The following is a 19,087-nucleotide window of genomic DNA, read 5'->3' as shown; positions in this document are numbered from 1 at the left end:
CCACAATACAACGCGCGCCGGCCGCGTTCTCGCTAACCGCCCATGGGGCCTGTCAGGGCTTGGGCCTCTCAGTCACATAGGCCCCATCCCCGGCCTTGCTCGCTGGCGCGCGGTGCTGCCTTTGTGACGAGGGCCTCGCTCAGGTGTCTCTCTCCCATGCACCCCGATGCTGAGGGAGGAGGGTGGCAGTAAATGTGCTCTGAGCCTCTCGCGTTGCAGTGCCTCTCTCTGAGACAGGCGGCATCAGCCATCCTGCTATGGAAAGACACCTCCTCCGCCATGCAGGCCGGGGCTTTGCGGCGAGAGGGAGGTGTGCTCCAACAGCAAGATCCACACAGAGGTTGTTTGTAACCTTGGAGGAGCTAGTTAATGCCAAGCCTACATCCCCCAGCTGGGAGCAACTTACCTCAGCTACCCGCATGGAGGTACCACTGCCCGTGCCTTGTCTACACTAGGAACTTACATGGGCATAGCTACGTCACTCAGGGGTGTGAAAATCCACACCCCAGAGAGGCAGCTGTACCAACCTAACCACTGTGTAGACAGCGCTAGGTTGACCACATTGATCTATCTACCACCTCTCGAGTCTGGTTTATGCTACAGACTTACATCAGCATAACTACATCACTCAGGGGTGTGAAAAGTCCAAACTGTGAGCGACATAGGACAGTATAACTAACCTCCGTTTTAGACAGTGCTATGTCGGCGGGAGAGCTTGTCCCGTCAACATCGCTATTGCCTCTCGGGGAGATGGATTTACTACACTGACAAGAGCGCTCTCTCCCATCGGCACAGAGTGTCTTAATTAAAGCGCTACAGTGGTGCAGCTGTGCCAATGCAGCATTGTAAGTGTAGACCTGCTCTTAGCAAGGTGAATTACCTATGGTGATGGGAGAACTCCTCCCATAGGCATAGGTAGGTCTGTACTGAAACACTCCATCAGTGGTGCAGCTGTACTGCTGTAGCATTTAAGTGTAGACACACTCTCACTCCAGTTAACTGTCTCGATGTCAAGTCACAGGTGGTTTTGCAGAAAAGGCACAGTCATGCTGTTGAGAGACATTGTGGCACCACCGCAACACAACTAGGCTTTGCACCTCTGAGGTCACAAAAACAAGACATGCCTGGGCTGGATTTGGGAAGGGGAGCACAGAACAAGGGGAAGGAGATGGTTCCTTGGAGGGAGTGGGGCTCCCTGGGCAAGAACAACAGCCAACAGGGTGAGGAATGGATGCTGGGGAGCTGACGTCATGAGCTCTTTTTTCTGCTCTCAGCAGATTGTTGGTCTGGTAGAAAACAGAAGCTGTGGCTTAAGGGCTCCTGCTGGGGAGCCAGTGGGAGGAGGAGCAGCATTAGCACCATGGAGGAGGAGGAAGATGCTGCAGCAGCAGCCTGAGAGGTGACTCAGATGACAAAACCCAGGACTTTCAGTGTACCAGGAGGACTTACAGATTTCCTGGGACACCATCTTAAAAAAAGGGATGATCCTGGGAAAACCTGAACAGGTAGCAACCCTAAACAGAACACAGTGGAAAGAGGTTGCACTGCAAAACAATGAGGTGCCATGGCCTCATGAGAGACCACAGTGACATGGCACAGCATTGAGAGATGTCACTGGCTTCAGATATCATTGTGTCTTAGACATATCCATCCCTATGCTGTTGATTATTTATAATTATTACATTGATTATTGAGCATCAGTGATATGTTCATTGCTGCATTAACACATCTGTCCCGATCAATTGTTAAAATAGATCAAATCAGGAAGGAGGTGCTTTCATCACCACAACCAAGGAGGAATGGGGAAGATATAGAGGGAGTGCTGTGTACAAAAATCAGGAGGAGGAAGAGATGCTTCTCTCTAGTTTTAGAAAAGGAGGGGGAGTTGTGTTGTCTTTCACTTCTTCTTTCTTTAACCCCTGGTTCTGACCCTGCCTTCAGAGCCACATTTATGTTGCCTTGTCCAATAGGAGAATTGAGGCCATAGTGGCTTTGGAAAAACTCACAAGTAACTTTACTCATGTAAACTGTCTCATTGATTACAGAGGCCAGGCATAACTCTACAAATGTTGGACTGTGTAAGGTACTGTATGTCCTAGAGTGTAATAGAAATTTGCTCATATATTAAAATTATTTTTTGTTTTGTTTTGCTTTCAAAATTCCCTTGTAGTGTTTGCAATCCAGACATTGCCACCTGATGCTAATGCATGAGAACCAAAAAATGACACTAAGAAATAAGTAAAAAATGACTGTAGTCTATTTTAATGTTTCAAGTTGGATGAAGTGCAGAAAGTAAATATATATAATAAATGATGTAATGTGAGATAGACAGTTACTGTTATTTAATTAAATCTAAAATATTGGGTGTGATTCTGCTCTCGCGCTAGTATATGCCAGAAGCACCTCCTCTGAAGTCAGTGTACTTACCAATATAAACTTGATGTAAAATCATAAGAATTAGGTCCATTACTCAAAACAGTGGTAAAAAAGTTGTTTTTTAAAAATGAGATTTTTCTGTTGATTGTGTCAACATGTTTTGTAAAAAAAGGTGGCTCTACTGATTTAATTTATTACTAGTCACATATGTAATTCTCTTTAGAGAATCAGGGCCTCAGTAGACCCCCTGCACTTGCACAAAACCCTACTGAAGTCACTGAGGTGTGTGCAGGCCCAGGGGTCTGTCCCCATAGTTTTCCTTTCGGGATCAGGGCCATAGACACTGTTGGCCATTACAGAACAAGTTATTTTAAATTGCTCTAAATAATTGTTACAATGATGTAATTACTTACTTGAATAATTCTTACTAATGTTGAGATCCCATTACTTCGGTGAAACTATTTGCATGAGTAAGGATTAGGCCATTAAATCTATACTAGATTATAGAGTTTATTTTAGACTAAGGGCCAGATTCTGGCCCCCAATACAGCCCCTTTGTGCTGCTCCTGGGGCCCAAAATGGCCTTAAAGGTGCTCTAGGTCAGTGTAGCTGTTATGAATTTTCCCAGCATGCAGGACTCCCCAGATGCCATGATACAGCTGGTGCAGGTCAGCTGGACCTGAAGATGGAGTCCTAAGTGTGTATTTTAACTTGTGTTCTATAAGAAGATAGTTGTGAAATAGTGTTTTTCTCTCCCATATCTCTCATTATTTGACTTAGAATGAATAAAGAAAATTAGCACAATAGTAAAAACAATGTGAATTGGTGGAATCAATTGTAGTCCCAATCCTACACATTGTTCTGCTGGATGGACCCATGTTCCCCACATGGAGACTTCACTTGATTTCAATGGGGCTACACATAGGTGCTAAGCTACTAGGCAGAACAACTTGCAGTTCTGGGGTGGTAGAAATAAATAATGTTGTGGTAGAAGATATTCTACATTCAAAATTCTTTGCATATTAAGCAATCATTCATTTTAATTGAATAAAAATAATAAAGTATGAGCCTGAATATATCTGATGAATCATACAGCAAATAGGACAGCTACAGCCAGGAATTGCGTGCAGGGCTGTTAGTAGGAACTAAAAATCTAGGTCAGAGAGTTGTCACAGATAATAGAGTCCCCCTGAGAAGAGTTTAGGAAACAGCAACAAACTAGAGATACTGTACTATGCAGTTGTCTTTAATGTTCTTCAGAAATGTGTGGCTCTATCTGATTTAAATGTAACAGACAGAAAGAATCAATATATGAATTTAAAATTAAAAGAAGAAGAGACACCTCTTATTATGCAGGGTTAATTTTATCTTTGCTGCTCAGTATTTTAGCTTTATAAAATGTTAAATCACCTTCAATTGGCAGCTGCTTAACAATAAAGTGACCTTAGAAAGATGACAACTTTTATAGAGGAGAAAGAACTCCAGGAGAGACTGAGAGAAGCAGCTGCTTTGGGAGATATTGGGGAGGTCCAAAGACTGGTGGAATTCGGAGTGAATGTCAACTCTCAAAATGAAGTCAACGGCTGGTAAGCCTTTAACTGGAATGAATGAAGTGTATTTTTAAAGGTTAATAAAACTGACAGTTGCAGATACTGTAAAGAACATTTAAAGATCCTTTTATTTTTAGTCTGCTAATGATATAGTGGACGTTATATATGTTTTTCATATGAAATATACTAATGTAAGGCTATCCAGTGTTGACAGTTTGAATTCTGAGTGTAATTTAAATGACCTATCTAAACTTTGCCTAATCCTCCCTCACTAGAGATGCTTTAAAATTATTCTAAAAGGAGGAAGTAATGGTATTGTTGATAATTGCTGTTCTAGGCTTACATTATTTTGTTTCAAAAGTTTTGATCCTTGGTCTCTGATTTTTGATCAGTTCAATGTGTTACCCCTTTCTATTACTTATACTCATGGGATTAGGAAAGCTGGCTGCACAAACACAGCACAGTAAAACAACATTCGGAAAGTAAACCTCAGACCTGCCAAGCTCGCTCATTTTTAGAGAGGCTTATTTTGAGTTACTTTTAAGGCAGCTTTTAAAATAACTTCCTGTTATGAGAAAAGATCTTGCAATGTGTTTCAGTGAGATACGTAAAGTCTCACAGATTTTTTTTGTTTTGACGTCTCATTCAAATACCACTTGAAACCCTAAATCCTGAAACTCTTCTATAATGAACCATACACACACCAGTCATAAAAAATGTTGTTTTTTTAAACTCTCTTAAACATGATTTTAACAATTCAGGCATTCTTGAAGATTGTTTTACCTGGATTAGATTCAGTTTATATCTTTATGTGGATTACTGTGCTGTGCTTACATAAGTGAAAATAGAAAGTATGAAATAGAAAGGACAATAAACTAGAATTTAAAAAACTAAGGGCCTGATTTTCAGATGTGCCAAGTTCCCATGACAGCTGTTACAGTCAATGGGAGCTGTGGCTGTTCAGCACTTGTGAAAATCAGGCCTTATATGATTTGCTTTCTTTTTTTCTTAAAGAATAGAATTAGGTAGTGATTTTTCTTCCATTTCACTTTCTCATTATTTCCATATGCATAATAAACGGCTGCTCATTATCAAATCAGTTTGTTAAAAAAACTGGCATTAAGACAACAAACCAAAACCTGGCATAAAATATATTTTTAAAAAATTGCTGCTTGTTCTGTACTTTGGCTATAATCGTGTCTTCCATATTCTTTGAGTCTGTGTGCAGAAGCTGCATCTCTGGAATGAGTCTTATGTATAGGTCTGATCCTGAGAAGTGCTAAATATTTGCAGCTGCTATTGACATAAATGGGATGTGTGGGTGCACAGTACCTCTCTGTATTAGACTACATTAAATCCTCGTGAAATGGTCAGAATTAAACCCTAAATTAGGCCAGAGTTGCTGAGGTTTACATACAATTGGAGCAAATAGTGGTTGCAATTGTGCACCGAGAACCATGTGGTTGTATCCATGCACTCGTGCAGAGTTCTGATGTTGTCATTGGGGCTCAACATGGGCACAAGAGTGTATCTGTGCAGTTCTCAATACAGGCTCACGATTTAAAGTGGAAGCTGTGTGAATCTAAGCATTTATATCAAACATCTCCTTAGTACCTGAAGCTTTTAGATTGTACCTGTTCTTGGCCCAAACCCACAAGGCCTGTTGACTTGGCAGAATTTTACTTCTGAACTCAAAGTGACATGCAGGGGATTGAATTCAAAGATTTTGCACCAAGTCCAAAGAAACAAAACAGCCAGAGCTTCACAGACCTCTTCTCAGATGCCATTGGATTTTTGTTGTAAATAATATAGGAGTTCTTTCTGTTGAGTTATAACAATTATTTCAGCACACTTAAAAATAGTGGCTTTTACCTCAAATGCATAGTCTAGTCGTGGACTACAGTACTTTACGGTAACTATCATATCTTATGGCATTGTCTCCAGCTGAAAGCAGATGGTTTGTAGTTAAATGCTGTGAAAAGAAGGAAGTTATGGTGGGGGACATATCTTAGTTTTATCTAACTATCTTGAACACTCCTATCTGTGCTGCTCTTATGTTTTTCCATCTTGTACCCATTTAGTGCAACACCCTAAACAATAGTATATTAAGACATTATGGATATGAAGTTAAGCACACAGAATCGGGAAATTTTAAAATGATGGTCCTTGCATCGTAGTATACATATCTATGTAACTTTTATGATTCTTTACATTAAATATATATTGAGGCATACATCTAACAACATATGCTTAACATTGGTGCTATGGTAATATTAATAATAATTAATAATGTAGATACAAGGGAGCTGATTCACAGACACTTGTGCAATCTCCTCTTTCTGGCTTATCCATTGGACTTTTTGATTGATGTTTTTTTAAAAAATGCCAGGTATTTCACAACCCTAACTCAGACACCTTTATAGGAAAGCAGCAGCTGTTCAATGCAGCAGGGATGGAGTGATTAAAATTAAAGGTCCAGATCCCCAAAACTCTGCTTTTGAAAACATGACTGCTTCTTTCTAGATCTCTAAAAGCGAGCTGAGCTCTTTTGAAAATCTTGTCCCAATTATGGAGGGTGAGCATTTTTGAAAATCTGGCTCTTAACATTTCACATGCGGACGTATTCCTATTGCAAACAACACTGTAACATTTTGATTTTCACTCTTGGAATTTTTGTATAGGAACTAATTTCTGTACAGGAGTTCCATTTCTAAGTGAGTTACCCATCAATTTAATCACATTTCTGTTTGAAATTTTTTCATTTATCTACTGTTGTTACAAGTAGCTCCTAAAATTACTACAACTAAAAGAGATTAAAGGGAGGGGGGGAATTCTCTATTTCATTTTCAGTTTACATTGTGCATTTGACATCACTTTATGTTTAGTCATCTTTGACTGTTGTTTTTCTGGGACTTTGAAACAGCAATAGGATAAAAATGTTTGAAAAATGGGAAAATAGTATAAAATTACTAAAATTGGCAAGTGATAAGTGTAGTACTAGCAACTGTCTTTAACACAATTTTGAATTTAAAAAAAATATGTGAACTGCCTCAGGAACAAAAACTTGAGAATATTGTGTGGTTTTATAAAATATACACCAAAGATAACCAAATGATAATTCAGACAGGCCCTAACTTGCTTCTGTATAACCCTTGTTAGGGACTAATTTTTTATATAATTTTAAAAAAACCTTACATTTGTTTTAACAGCTGTTATTTCTCCTAAAAATAAACATCACAAAGCACATCTGAATGACAAATGATAATTGATAAACACTCATCAAGAGAGGTAGTGTGGGCTAATGGATAGGCAATGGGCTGGGAGACAAGAAATCAAGGTTTTGTTCCTGGCTCTACAACTGCTTGTGACCTTGCGCAACTCATTTCACCCCTCTGGGTTTCTATTTCTCTTCCCATCCTTTGTCTGTCTTTTCTATTTAGATTGTAAACCTTTTGAGGGAGGGACCTTTTGTCTCTTATTATGTGTATGTAGATTGTCTAGCACAGTCAGGCACCGGTCACATCTGGGGACGCTAGGCACTACTGTGATATATAGACACACACCCACACACACACTATTATTATTATTATTTATCACAGCAGTGGGTTTTTTAATCTGGGCCCCAATTCTACACAGCAGCACTTACTACAGTGAGTAATCTTATTGCCTTGTATTCTGTGGGGCTTCTTCCACAAAGAAATACTAAATCCAGTGGTAAGAATGTGCACAATTAGGCCCTTTGTTTCTTGCAGGAAAGTCTTAATCATACTGGCAATAAAACAAGCAAGATTTTGTGTGTACTTTGCTTTCTCTTGCTTTAATTAGTCTGAGTCTCACATGCATGCATGAGGTTTTATAACTACCATAGTATTTCCTCCCATAAGCCCCTTCTTCAGGAGTAAACAAAACCAACCAACCAACCAAACAAACAAAAAAAGCAACAACTGCAAAAACTCTTGATGTGTCACAGATGGTGCTGTTGGGCAGAACACAACATATTCTAAAGTTTAAAGTCAGACAGGTGTGACCACACCTTTGCCTTAACAAACAAATGCTTCCTAGAGCAGGACTTTGGACTGAAGTGAATCTTTTGAACCACATACGTTTTCTAAGAGATTTTACACCACTTCTGTCTCACTCTTCTTGTATGTAACTCTAAACTCCTAAGATTCAACATCTTTTCCTCTCCTTTCCGTTAGTCTGGAGAAGAATTAAGGATTTTCATGCAGTTTAAAGAACAGCATTGGGAAGGATGGTGGAGAAACAGCACTAGAAAACCGTTGAAACTAGGATACTGCTCAAGCTGTGAGGTAGTGCTTTGTGGGGAAAATGGGATGGCCATACAGTTTTTGCATATAACAATATGCAGACACATTGTAAACTCTTATAAACACCAGGGAGACTGACCCTCCCCTACATTTCTTCAGGGGATCAACTCTGGGGATTCCGCTAAAGAACCACCACCATCCAGGGAAATGTGTCTTTTGCCTGAACCAAAACCCCACAGCCCTTCTCTGTGGGTGAATTCTTTCCTTCACCAAAATCTCTGTCTGTATGAAGTAGGGGTATGTTGTTTGGAGTATATATTTTCTCCCTTGCCAGTATCTAAGAATTTCTTTCTTGCGGTTGTTATGCTGACAAATCCTATACTCCTTACTAGGGGTTTTGCCTGAGTAAAAACTGCAGGATCAGATTCTGACTCTAATTGTGTTATTCACTGTATCGCTGTAAAGCCACTAGGACTACAGTTTATATGAAAGTTGTGATGGGGAAAAGTGTTGAAATTGATCCACTATAAAATTTAGAGTTCTGCAAAGCTATTTATTGGGAATTTACCAGTGTTTCTGTCAGTGTGATAATTTGGTGAAAACCAGTGTAATATGAAAGCTCAATTCTTCTTTTGGTTGTAAGGAATGGAAAATGTCCTGGTGAGGCATTACTACAGAAAATAAAAAAATATTCTAATCAACTCTGTTTTGAGATTTAATCAAATTGAAATCAGATTTGGTTTTCTGAATATCTTTGCTCAAGAACTAGTCTGTTTCATTTTGGTTGGAGTGGTGCAGAGAAAAAAATATTTCTTTTGATTAACAAAATTAAACCTATTTCTATTAATTTAAATTATCAGTTGAAAAATGGTTCTACTGTTAAGCTTGTAATATATCCTGTCATCTTCTTTTGAAAAACAAAAGTAAAAAGACACAGAAGGATGACAGCTATTTATATTCTTGAAATTAGTTTTAGCTTTTAGAAGCTAAAAGGTGAGAGATTTAGTTAAACTTTAAAGCAAAAACCATCTGCTGTTGTCAAAAATAGTAAAGTTGGTGGTAAAAGCATTACTGCAGGGAAAGACTATCAGCAGGTGTCACTGCGGAGTACAAGAAAATTTCAAGGAATGTATCTCAGCTTGGTAATGTATATTACAAATGAATGATGTTCTTTTTGGGGAAAGCTAGGCCTTGGCTTTTTTATACACAGACGGTATGAATAAAATTCATCTCCTGTAGCATGGTTAACATTTTCCTTCTGCAGGACTTGTTTGCACTGGGCATGCAAACGGAACCATGCTCAAGTGGTTTCTTATCTGATAGAGTCTGGCGCTGATAAGGAGATTCTCACAAATAAAGGAGAAATGCCAGCCCAGTTAACCTCAAAGAAAGAGATTAGGAAAACATTGGGAGGTAAGTTTATTAGTTAATATAAAAACTTTGAAGACTCCAGTAATGACCTATTTTAATAATTATGGTCCTGTTCTGTTGTGCTTTTGCGGGGTTGCTGAATCTGTATTTAAAAGCTTACAGTTCTGTGGCAGTAATTCCCATTTGGCCTTCAGAGTCTTTACTGAGAAAGAAACCACAACTTCAGGAATGTTGGTTCAACAGGGCTTTTATGGTGACATTTTTTTCTGTATGTGGGAGGGAAAAAAGCTTAATTTTGAAAAATGAAACTGTCGCAGAATTTGTTTACTACAAACATTTGCGGCTTGATACATATTTTCAAATGGAGATAAGGAGAGGGAAATCTTACCAAAGCCTTTAGTGTATATGACTGATAAGTCCATAAAATATCAGGAACCTTATTTAAGGGGTTAACTGCATTGATCTCAATTGAAGATTAGTATCTTATTCCATAAAAGTATAGTGATAGAGTAGCAGCTCCAAGGGATCCAATAGTATATTATGCTTGTAACTATCAAAGTAGCAATGTTGCTACTAAAGATGAGAATTAGTTTGAAGCCTGTTCAGAATCTTTGAGTTTCTCCTACCTTTTGCACTCCTTTCTTTCTGATTTCTGCCTTTGTTAATATCTATCTACTGTTGAGTCAGTAGTTCTTTCAGTTCTAAAGATACTGTATACTCCCCCCCTCCCGGTATTCACAGCAAACCTGAACATCTATTGCCCTCCATTTATTCCTCTGGTTTATGCCCATTATGAAGACAATGAAGTTATGCCAGCTGATAATATGGCACAAAATATTGGCCACAGGACATTTTTCTTAAAAGATGGCAGATTCTCTATCAGTCCAAGTGTTTAGGGGGAAAGTAGAGGTGTTTGTGGAGTATCCTAGTCACACAAGCTTTGTTTTTATATAACCCCTTAGCACAGTTATGTGTACTGTACATAGAGCTTTAGAGCTCTTTGTTTTGTCTTATATCCTCTGTGTGGGTGTGTGTAAATAGTCTGAGTCTAAAAACCACAATGTACTAGGACAATTTTAGTCTCCTTAACCAGTCATAACTAACCTTATTCACTGGACTTTTTTTTCTTTCCTCTATAGTGGAAGACGATGAACTTGCAGATTTGAAGCAAGACTCAGACTTGCCAATTGTCCCGAATTATTTGGCTAATCCACCTTTCCCTTATGTTTATAACACAATGAGTAACAGCATTCCAGACCCTTCCATTGTGTCGCTGAATGGAAGCTTCCCCATATCCTTAGAATTGCAAGCTGTAGATTATCCCATTTCATTACCTGGAGTCAAAGCATGCACTTCTGCAACATCTCAACATGAAAATGCTGCTTCTCCAGTGGCTGATAATAAAGATATGTCAACATCACCTGGAGCCTGCACTATGCCAGAATGCCCAAAGCCTGTAGTCCAGAATGGTCCCATTCACCAGGCATCTGTGTCTCAGAGCAGAAGTTTCCCTTCTCCAGCTGCATCTAAACAGCCTGTATCTCAGCAACAGAATGGCTCATGTATGGGGCCTATGCCAACATTTCAGCCATTTTTCTTCCCTGGAGCTTTCCCGTTTAATATGCAAGGTAACATTAAATTATGATTACATATTTTAAAAAATAATTGTACTATTCTTTTTTTGCTCTGTTCTTCCTCGATGCTGTCGTGTTGGAGAATGAAAATAGACTAGCCAATGTTATTCATGTCTATAGTACTTCTCTAGTCTTTCCCTTTCATGTTCGTATGCGCGAGACATGATTCCTTGTTTGTGTCACAGACATTTCAGGGCATGTTTAAAAAAATTGTATCCGCTGGAATTTTTATTACAAATATCAATGAAAACATTTCTTACTCATCTAATGTTTTATAAAAATATACAGATGTGAGGATAGTCTAACACCGTAACTGTGGTACAGAACTCTAGACTCAAATACAAAACACAGGCCTATGTCCAATTAATTTGAGGGAAAAGCTTTGTTAGCTCAACCTGTACAGGGAGCTGACCACTTAATGTACAGAATTGCAGTTAAAAGATCCAGACTTCTCTTTGAATGGGAGCTGTGAGAAGATCCATATAAATTTTAATGTGTGATCACCAATAACAGAGCACTGAGTTATGCAGTATTGGATTGCTCAGAAAATTGGTAATAGAAGATAAAAATGTTGCCAGCTGAAATCCAGTTCAGAGCAATAGGAAGTGGGTTTTTTACCCATGAAAGCTTATGCCCAAATAAATCTTGTTAGTCTTTAAGGTGACACTGGACTCCTCATTGTTCAGAGAGGTAGTAACTCAATTAGATTATAATTTTATACGTAATATTGTCCATATTTGATTATTACTATGGGTGTATATTGGCCTATATAAAATAAACTCGACTATCTCAGATAAGTTCCTAATGGGACTCCACAGAAACAGCTACAAGTGGTACCTTTGCAGTAGCTTCTCTGTGAAGGAATGAGAAACATGGAGACTGAGCTAGCCACCTCCTCACCTCTAGCAGTTGTCCTTTCAGACTAAGGTTGTGGGAAGTTGATGGGTTATTTGGAAGCTTACCTGACCACTGCCTGTGCTGTTCTTGTCCTGAATAGGATTTCAGTCTCCAGAGCTCAGAATCTAGCTCTTTTCACCTACATTCACATTAAATAAAAATAAATCAAAAGTAATGAATGAAATGATTTTAGGGTAACATTTTGAGATTTATTAGTATTACTGATGTAACGAAGTCACATTTATTTTTTTCCAGTTCTTATTTGGATGATCATGCATGCTTATATGGAATAGGTATTAATATCTGTATGTATATATTTTACTAGAACTGGTGCTTAAGGTGAGAATTCAGAACCTTACTCTTAGAGAGAATGACTTCATTGAAATTGAACTGGACAGACAAGAACTAACCTATAAGGAACTGCTCAGAGTGAGTTGCAGTGAACTGGGTGTTAATCCAGAACATGTAGAGAAGATTAGAAAATTACCAAATACGGTATTAAGAAAGGTAAGAACCTTCAGCTTTAAGCAAAAGTAATTTTTATTGCTGTTGTGAGCATCGTTAAAAATGCATCATTCATCCCTCAACCAACCTGCAATATTCCTTACATCTTTGAATATGAGATTTGGCGTACTGCTATTGTTGCAAAGTGGCAAACGTCGTGTTTTTAATCATGTTTGTTGTCTTAGAGAAATATAGTAGATCCATAACCAGTAATGAGCTTTCTTATAATCCCCTGATCATGAACTATGTGGGCTGTTATTGAATGTTTCAGGATCCATAGAAAAGGGATAAAACTTCTCAGTCAGATGCATACAAGACTGGTGGGAGTGCATCTGATGGTCACATCAGCCAGTCATGCATAGCTTGGGCCTGCAGCACTGAAGAAAGCTGCAGAGGTTGGATGGAGGATAAGATACCATCCACGGGGCTGGGATAAGGGAGGCTCTTGGCTATAACTGTACTGCCAGTTACTCTGCTGTTTAACATCATGTAGAAAGACATTAAGAAGAAGTCTTTGCATTACACCTGTCTTCCTCCTTTCGCTCCATCCACAAGTTAGGTCTAGGGCACAGAGCAGAAGAGTGGAAATCATATCTGCATTCTGGTTCCCACTGTGACTCCTTGTGTGACCTTGAGCAAGTCAATGAACTTTTCTGTGCATCAAGATAAGAGGGGGATTGTAGTAGTTGGGTAATTCAGAGGGGTGTGATGTTTGCAAAGTTCTTAGAGATCCTCAGATGCAAATGCAAGATATTCAACTTTACGGAATTATCTAATTTTCCCTCTTGCCTTCCAATCTTCAATTCGTGTTTCCTAAACTAGAGGGTTGTCTTGATTGCAAAGTCTCACAGATCCTGGGTCCTACAGTAAATGGTCCCCATCAGCATATTTCTCAATTTGGGATTGATCCACGATCAACCCATGCACTCACTGATAACACTATATTGCAAATATTGTGTTGAACAGTATTCTTTCATACTGGGAGGTTAAAGTCACAGCATCAACTGTAGCTGAATTGCTGTGTTTTATTGACATCACCTTACTTCTGCGCTTTGAAAGACCTGCACTGATTTTAGCTATACAATGCTTGTAAGCCACTGAGAGCTGTGTGGCTAAATAAATCCTAAAGTAACTCTTTAAACATTTATTTATACTGGAATTTTTTTTTTTGAAATAAGCTCCTTTCTGTAAATTGTACAGTGGAAGATCTTATTAAAGGAGAGCGCTTTGGGCTGCCACCGTGTTTCCTATTTAATAAAATAAGCTCCAAACCCTTAATTTCTTGATGGCTTTCCTGCACTGACATTCTGTACTGTGACACTTATATTTCACTTTTAACTATGTTCAGAAATTCAGTGTAATAACATATCCCATGACATACTGTCATGAATGGTTGAAAGGTTTGATACTCAGATGAGCCTTACTAATCTAATTAAACTTTAAACATTCCTTTTAAAAAGCAACTAAATTGTAGAAAAAATGTTCTGAGTTAGGTACAGTTTGTGCAGTCCTTACACAGGCAAATGTCCCATTGAAGGGAATGAGACTTGCCTGCATAATAAATGGAAGACTTGGACTTTTTGTATCTGTTTTCCTAGTTCACTAGTGACCCTTCCTTCACCCTCAAATCCTTTGGACATTGTTGGCGTCAAATGGTGGAGCTAATCTGATTAGTGCTTGATTAACAGACTTCAGTGGACTGTACCTGTGCTCAGTATAAGACGACATTCTGACTCTTCTTTGAAAGATTTTCTTGGGTTGCAAAGGAATAAGTAGTTCTAAAATATGCCAGCTAAGTCTGACTGTTCAAAGAGTGTCGCTAATTCTTAGAGATTTTTGTCAGCAAAACTGGAGGACACTTGTTCTCTGAAATTACAAAAAATGTAAGTCTCAATGCTGTCTAGTGATCCCCACTCAGGGGATCAGAGCCTGATCGCTTACTTACAGTTTGTGAGTGCCTTCTTTTACTCTCTCTGACTTGTTTCAGCCAGGTCAGGAATGGGGTTGGTCGGTATACTGCTTGCTCCAGAAGAAGCTGGCTTCAGGGCCTCTTGGAGTGGAAGCATGGATCAATGTGAGAGTTTTTGATGGGTCAGGGAGAAAGAAAAAAAGATTATTGGGGTGAGGGTTCCCAGAGGACCCTGTTCTAAGCTGTTTATAGATAGTATGCAACAAGCTTTAATTCCACTAATCATTTTTATTGCCTGTCAATAATATTGAAGCACTCCTTTGAACTATAAATCTTCCTTTCATCTATTGGTAACCTTAATTTGTTGTACATTTGCTTGGTACATTAGTCTACAGTTGATACTGCATGTTGGAAACAAAAAGAATTAGAATTCCCGAATCACACAACAGTGAAACCAAACAGACTGATCACAAAGTGGTCAGTTGAGCTTATTAATACTGTGCACTTGTCTGAGGATCTCACAGCCCATTTGTATACATTTAGTTAACTAAGGTCTTGTCTACACTGGCACTTTGCAGCGCTGCAACTTTCTCGCTCAGGGGTATGAAAAAACACCCCCCTGAGCGCAGCAATTTTCAGCGCTGTAAAGTGCCAGTGTAGACAGTGCATCAGTGCTGGGAGCTATGCAGCACGCTTTAACTTTGCTGTGTAGACTAGCCATAGGCTCGCAGCACTCCTGTGAGAGGCAAGTTCTGCATCCATTTAACAGATCAGAATACAGAGGCAGAGAGCCGTAAAATGACTTTCTCAGAGTTACACAGTAGAAGAGCCAGGAGTCTCCAAATAGAAAACACTCTGCCACTTAAAATAACTACATTTTAAAAAGTATGAAATCTAAAGTAAATAGAATGCTAAAGTAATGCAACATGCAATAGAGTGTCTGCTTTATAGCTAGATAAGCAAAACGGAGTCAAACTACTGGGTGAATACTTGCCCCCTGCTAGCGTACATCTGTGGTTTTTCCTCCTTAAATCTGCAAAACTGAACTCCTGTACAGTATTTATTGTGGATGCTACTAACATACTGCATTTTTAATTTATTTATTTAAAGGACAAAGATGTTGCAAGACTTCAGGATTTCCAAGAACTGGAGCTGGTTCTAATAATCAACAACAATAACTTTCTGTTTAGAAATGCTGCATCTATATTGACTGAAAGGCCTTGTTACAACAAGAAAGCATCAAAACTGACTTATTAACTATTTAAAGCAGCATAAAACAAAATATTTGTATCTTGTGCTTTAAAGCGATGGATTCAGTGTTTAAGCATTGAACTTATAAGGGCTAATATCCTAAAAAAATCTAGTTTATTACTTTTGAGATAAAGTTGACATGTCATGCACAGTTACAGCCTACAGCTCATCTCAGACTGACTTGCTCTGATATGAAACTGTGCTTATGAAAAGAAAGAATTCTCAGTCTATTCATGTAGCACTCTGTTCCTTACACAACAATAATCCCTGTAGAGTTAGAAGCTCTCAAGGAAAAGCTTAGATTGTTCTAATAATGGTTAGCTATAAAATAGCAGAAGCACTTACGCTAAATGACAGAACATAAAACCCATTTAGTGTTTGTACCAAATTACTTAATGTGCACAGACATCCCACTGTCGTTAATGGGAGATACATGCGTGACGTGACAAGCAAACATACCCCTTGTTTAGGAGGAAAATGGAAGGATTTAAGTCTGTGGAAGAAGCACAAAACTCCATTTGTCTCATTTAAGTATTAAGTTACTAATTAGATGTGGTTTCTTAAACCGCATTTATAAATATTTCTCAGGTTGAAGATAAAAAATTACAGTTGTTACCCAAATTGCAAATATACCATTGACCAAAATAGCTAGGGTTTTTAAAATCTCATGGCTATTTCTCAACACATGGTATTGAAATGTTTGATAACAAAAGGTCCTCTCCCTCTCTCTTTTGTTGCTTTATGATCAAGAAGTTTCTCTAATGCTCCTTTAAAGTGGCAGTTATTTTTCACTCCATAGACAAGTCAGTGTGATTTCCACATGAGAAAGGAGCAAAATATTGCAGTTCCGTTTTCCTCCAACTCATCCTTTCATGAACAAGATCTATCCTTGAAACCGTAAAGTTATTATGTAAAAAAGAAACTAATCAGAAGCTTAGCATTTTGAAAACTGGGATCCCATTTGAATCTTGGGATTTCTAGGCATTTTATTTCTTTTTCAAAGACAACTATTTATGTTTCTTGTTGCACGGTCACCTTTTCACATTCTTGCTAACTTAAATTCAGTGTTATGCTCCTCTGCTATGAAATCCTGGAATAAATACATTAGAAAACATTAAAGTTTAGTAATCTGTTAAGGACTTTTTTATCCAGTTTATTCACTTTTTTTTTAATTTACAAAACCATCCTCTTTAGAAGAAAGGATTTAATCTGTTAACCTAGCTATAGAAGTATGTACTGTACTGAGAATTGGATGGATGAATGCTCTAGATAACAGGGAGAACATAGTTGACTTGATACGAACTCCCCACTATTAAGATTTTTTCTTAGTGCCTTTCTTTTCCAAGGAACCTAACTTCCTAACTCTTAGTTAATTGGATTTAAGCACTACACATTCACTTAGGGTTTATAAAAAGGGTAATATCAGTAGAACAGACTGTAACAAGATAAGTCTCTTCTCATGGCATAAATGTTAAAACAGAGATGAGGTGCAGCCTGATCCAGTGACAATCTATTTCTTTTATACCAGCTTACTGACGTTGATCTAACCACTGTGATGGAAGTTTATATAGTAGAACAATTGCTTACCATATAATTACTGACTTGCATTCTTACTGACTGACAGAAGAGACCTATTTTAGGCTTTTGCCATTCAGAAGCCATTTTATCTGTAAAAGTACTATAGTTTTATGAATAAACTGGTATGCTTTACCAGTGAAAAGATCAGCCATTTGATTAACTGAATTCATTTGGTATAGTGATTATATTACACAGTTGCTGGTAGCTATCTATGCATTCAAAGGAATATTTTTATACTTATACCTTATGCAATTTATAACTGAGCATATCAGCTTTGCTAACTGAATTAATCAAATAACTGTATCATGTGAACATTATTGTGTATGACCATCAAGGATTCATGATCTTTGTGCACTGCTACATGAAAATGTTTAAGTATTAAATGAATTGCTTGGCTCTAGATTCTTGTTTCTATTTAAGTTGTATTCTTTTTATAATTAATAAATTATTATTATTTTTATGTTCTCAAAGATGGACATAGAATTTTTCTTTAACTCATAGAAAAAGAATTGCAACTTTTCTACTACATAAACTGCTTTCTGTGGTGGTTGGTGTAGGAAATTGAAGACCAGAAAAATGGAAATCACTTCAGATCCTGAGGACAATCACTACCGCTAAAACTTCTCCTTTATCATTATTCAGCCTAATCATCATCCAATGGAAAGTGTTACATCTATGTATTCTTTGGAAAAACCAAGACATATGTATCAATCCATGATTACAATTGACTTAAGAAAAATACTGAATGAGATACTAAAAGTAGTATTTATATGCTTAGCTGGCTGTGCAATCTGAACTAGAGACTTCTTACTCATTTTCATTTTGTACCAAATAAGTAACATCTCCCTCTCAATTATGCTTCTACCAGCCTTATCCAGAGCCAATTATAACGTACAGCTTAGGGCTGTCAAGTGATTAAAAAAATTAATCACGATTAATTGTGCTGCTAAACAATAATAGAATACCATTTATTTAAATATTTTTTGATGTTTTCTACATTTTCAAATATATTGATTTCAATTACAATACAGAATACGAAGGGTACAGTGCTCTCTTTATATTTATTTTTGATTACAAGTATTTGCACTGTAAAAAAAAAAATAGTATTTTTCAATTCACCTAATACAAGTACTGTAGTGCAGTCTCTTTATCATGAAAGTTGAACTTACAAATGTAGAATTATATACAAAAAAACCCCTGCATTCAAAAATAAAACAATATAAAACTTTAGCGCGTACAAGTCCAGTCAGTCTAACTTCTTGTTCAGCCAATCACTCAGACAAACAAGTTTGTTTACGTTTGCTGAAGATAATGCTGCCCGCTTCTTGTTTACAATGGCACCTGAAAGTGAGAACAGGCCTTCCCATGCCACTGTTGTAGCTAGTGTCACAATATATTTACATGCCAGATGCACTAAAGATTCATATGTCCCTTCATGCTTCAACCACCATTCCAGGGGACATGCATCCATGCTTATGACAGGTTCTGCTTGATAACCATCCAAAGCCTTGTAGACCGACGCATGTTCATTTTCATTATCATGAGTCAGATGCCACCAACAGAACGTTGATTTTCTTTTTTGGTGGTTTGGGTTCTGTAGTTTCCGCATCAGAGTGTTGCTCTTTTAAGACTTCTGAAAGCACCTTGTCCCTCTCAGATTTTGGAAGGCACTTCAGATTCTTAAACCTTGGGTCAAGTGCTGTAGCTATCTTTAGAAATTTCACATTGGTATCTTTGCATTTTGTCAAA

At 37.9% G+C, this 19,087-nt stretch overlaps 1 protein-coding gene across 6 annotated transcripts; it reads left to right on the top strand.

Moving 5' to 3' along the window:
• Positions 1 to 51: 51 nt before the first annotated feature.
• On the top strand, positions 52 to 17,752 carry ANKRD40 (ankyrin repeat domain 40). Of its 6 annotated transcripts, none has more exons than XM_044981959.1 (7): positions 52 to 310; positions 1,275 to 1,505; positions 3,800 to 3,962; positions 9,459 to 9,607; positions 10,705 to 11,193; positions 12,422 to 12,603; positions 15,620 to 17,752. In XM_044981959.1, exons 3-7 carry the CDS (start codon positions 3,829 to 3,831, stop codon positions 15,764 to 15,766), a joined length of 1,101 nt encoding a protein of 366 aa, XP_044837894.1. In that variant the 5' UTR covers positions 52 to 310; positions 1,275 to 1,505; positions 3,800 to 3,828; the 3' UTR covers positions 15,767 to 17,752. The 6 variants fall into 6 exon arrangements, with proteins under 6 accessions (XP_044837894.1, XP_044837893.1, XP_044837889.1 ...); XM_044981958.1 differs by having other exon boundaries at positions 52 to 425; positions 1,278 to 1,505; XM_044981954.1 differs by having other exon boundaries at positions 52 to 425.
• The last annotated feature ends 1,335 nt before the right edge of the window (positions 17,753 to 19,087 follow it).

The sequence above is a fragment of the Mauremys mutica genome, chromosome 12 (genome assembly GCF_020497125.1).
Source record: "Mauremys mutica isolate MM-2020 ecotype Southern chromosome 12, ASM2049712v1, whole genome shotgun sequence".
Classification (NCBI taxonomy): Eukaryota; Metazoa; Chordata; order Testudines; family Geoemydidae; genus Mauremys; species Mauremys mutica.
This window is presented reverse-complemented; position numbering and strand designations above follow the sequence as displayed.

Bases quoted from the DNA above. Each gene is read 5' to 3' on its own strand.
- ANKRD40 (XM_044981959.1), top strand. From the start codon at position 3,829: ATGACAACTTTTATAGAGGAGAAAGAACTCCAGGAGAGACTGAGAGAA. The intron at 9,608-10,704 runs GTAAGTTTATTA...TTTCCTCTATAG, and splicing joins GATTAGGAAAACATTGGGAG to TGGAAGACGATGAACTTGCA. The intron at 12,604-15,619 runs GTAAGAACCTTC...ATTTATTTAAAG, and splicing joins CAAATACGGTATTAAGAAAG to GACAAAGATGTTGCAAGACT.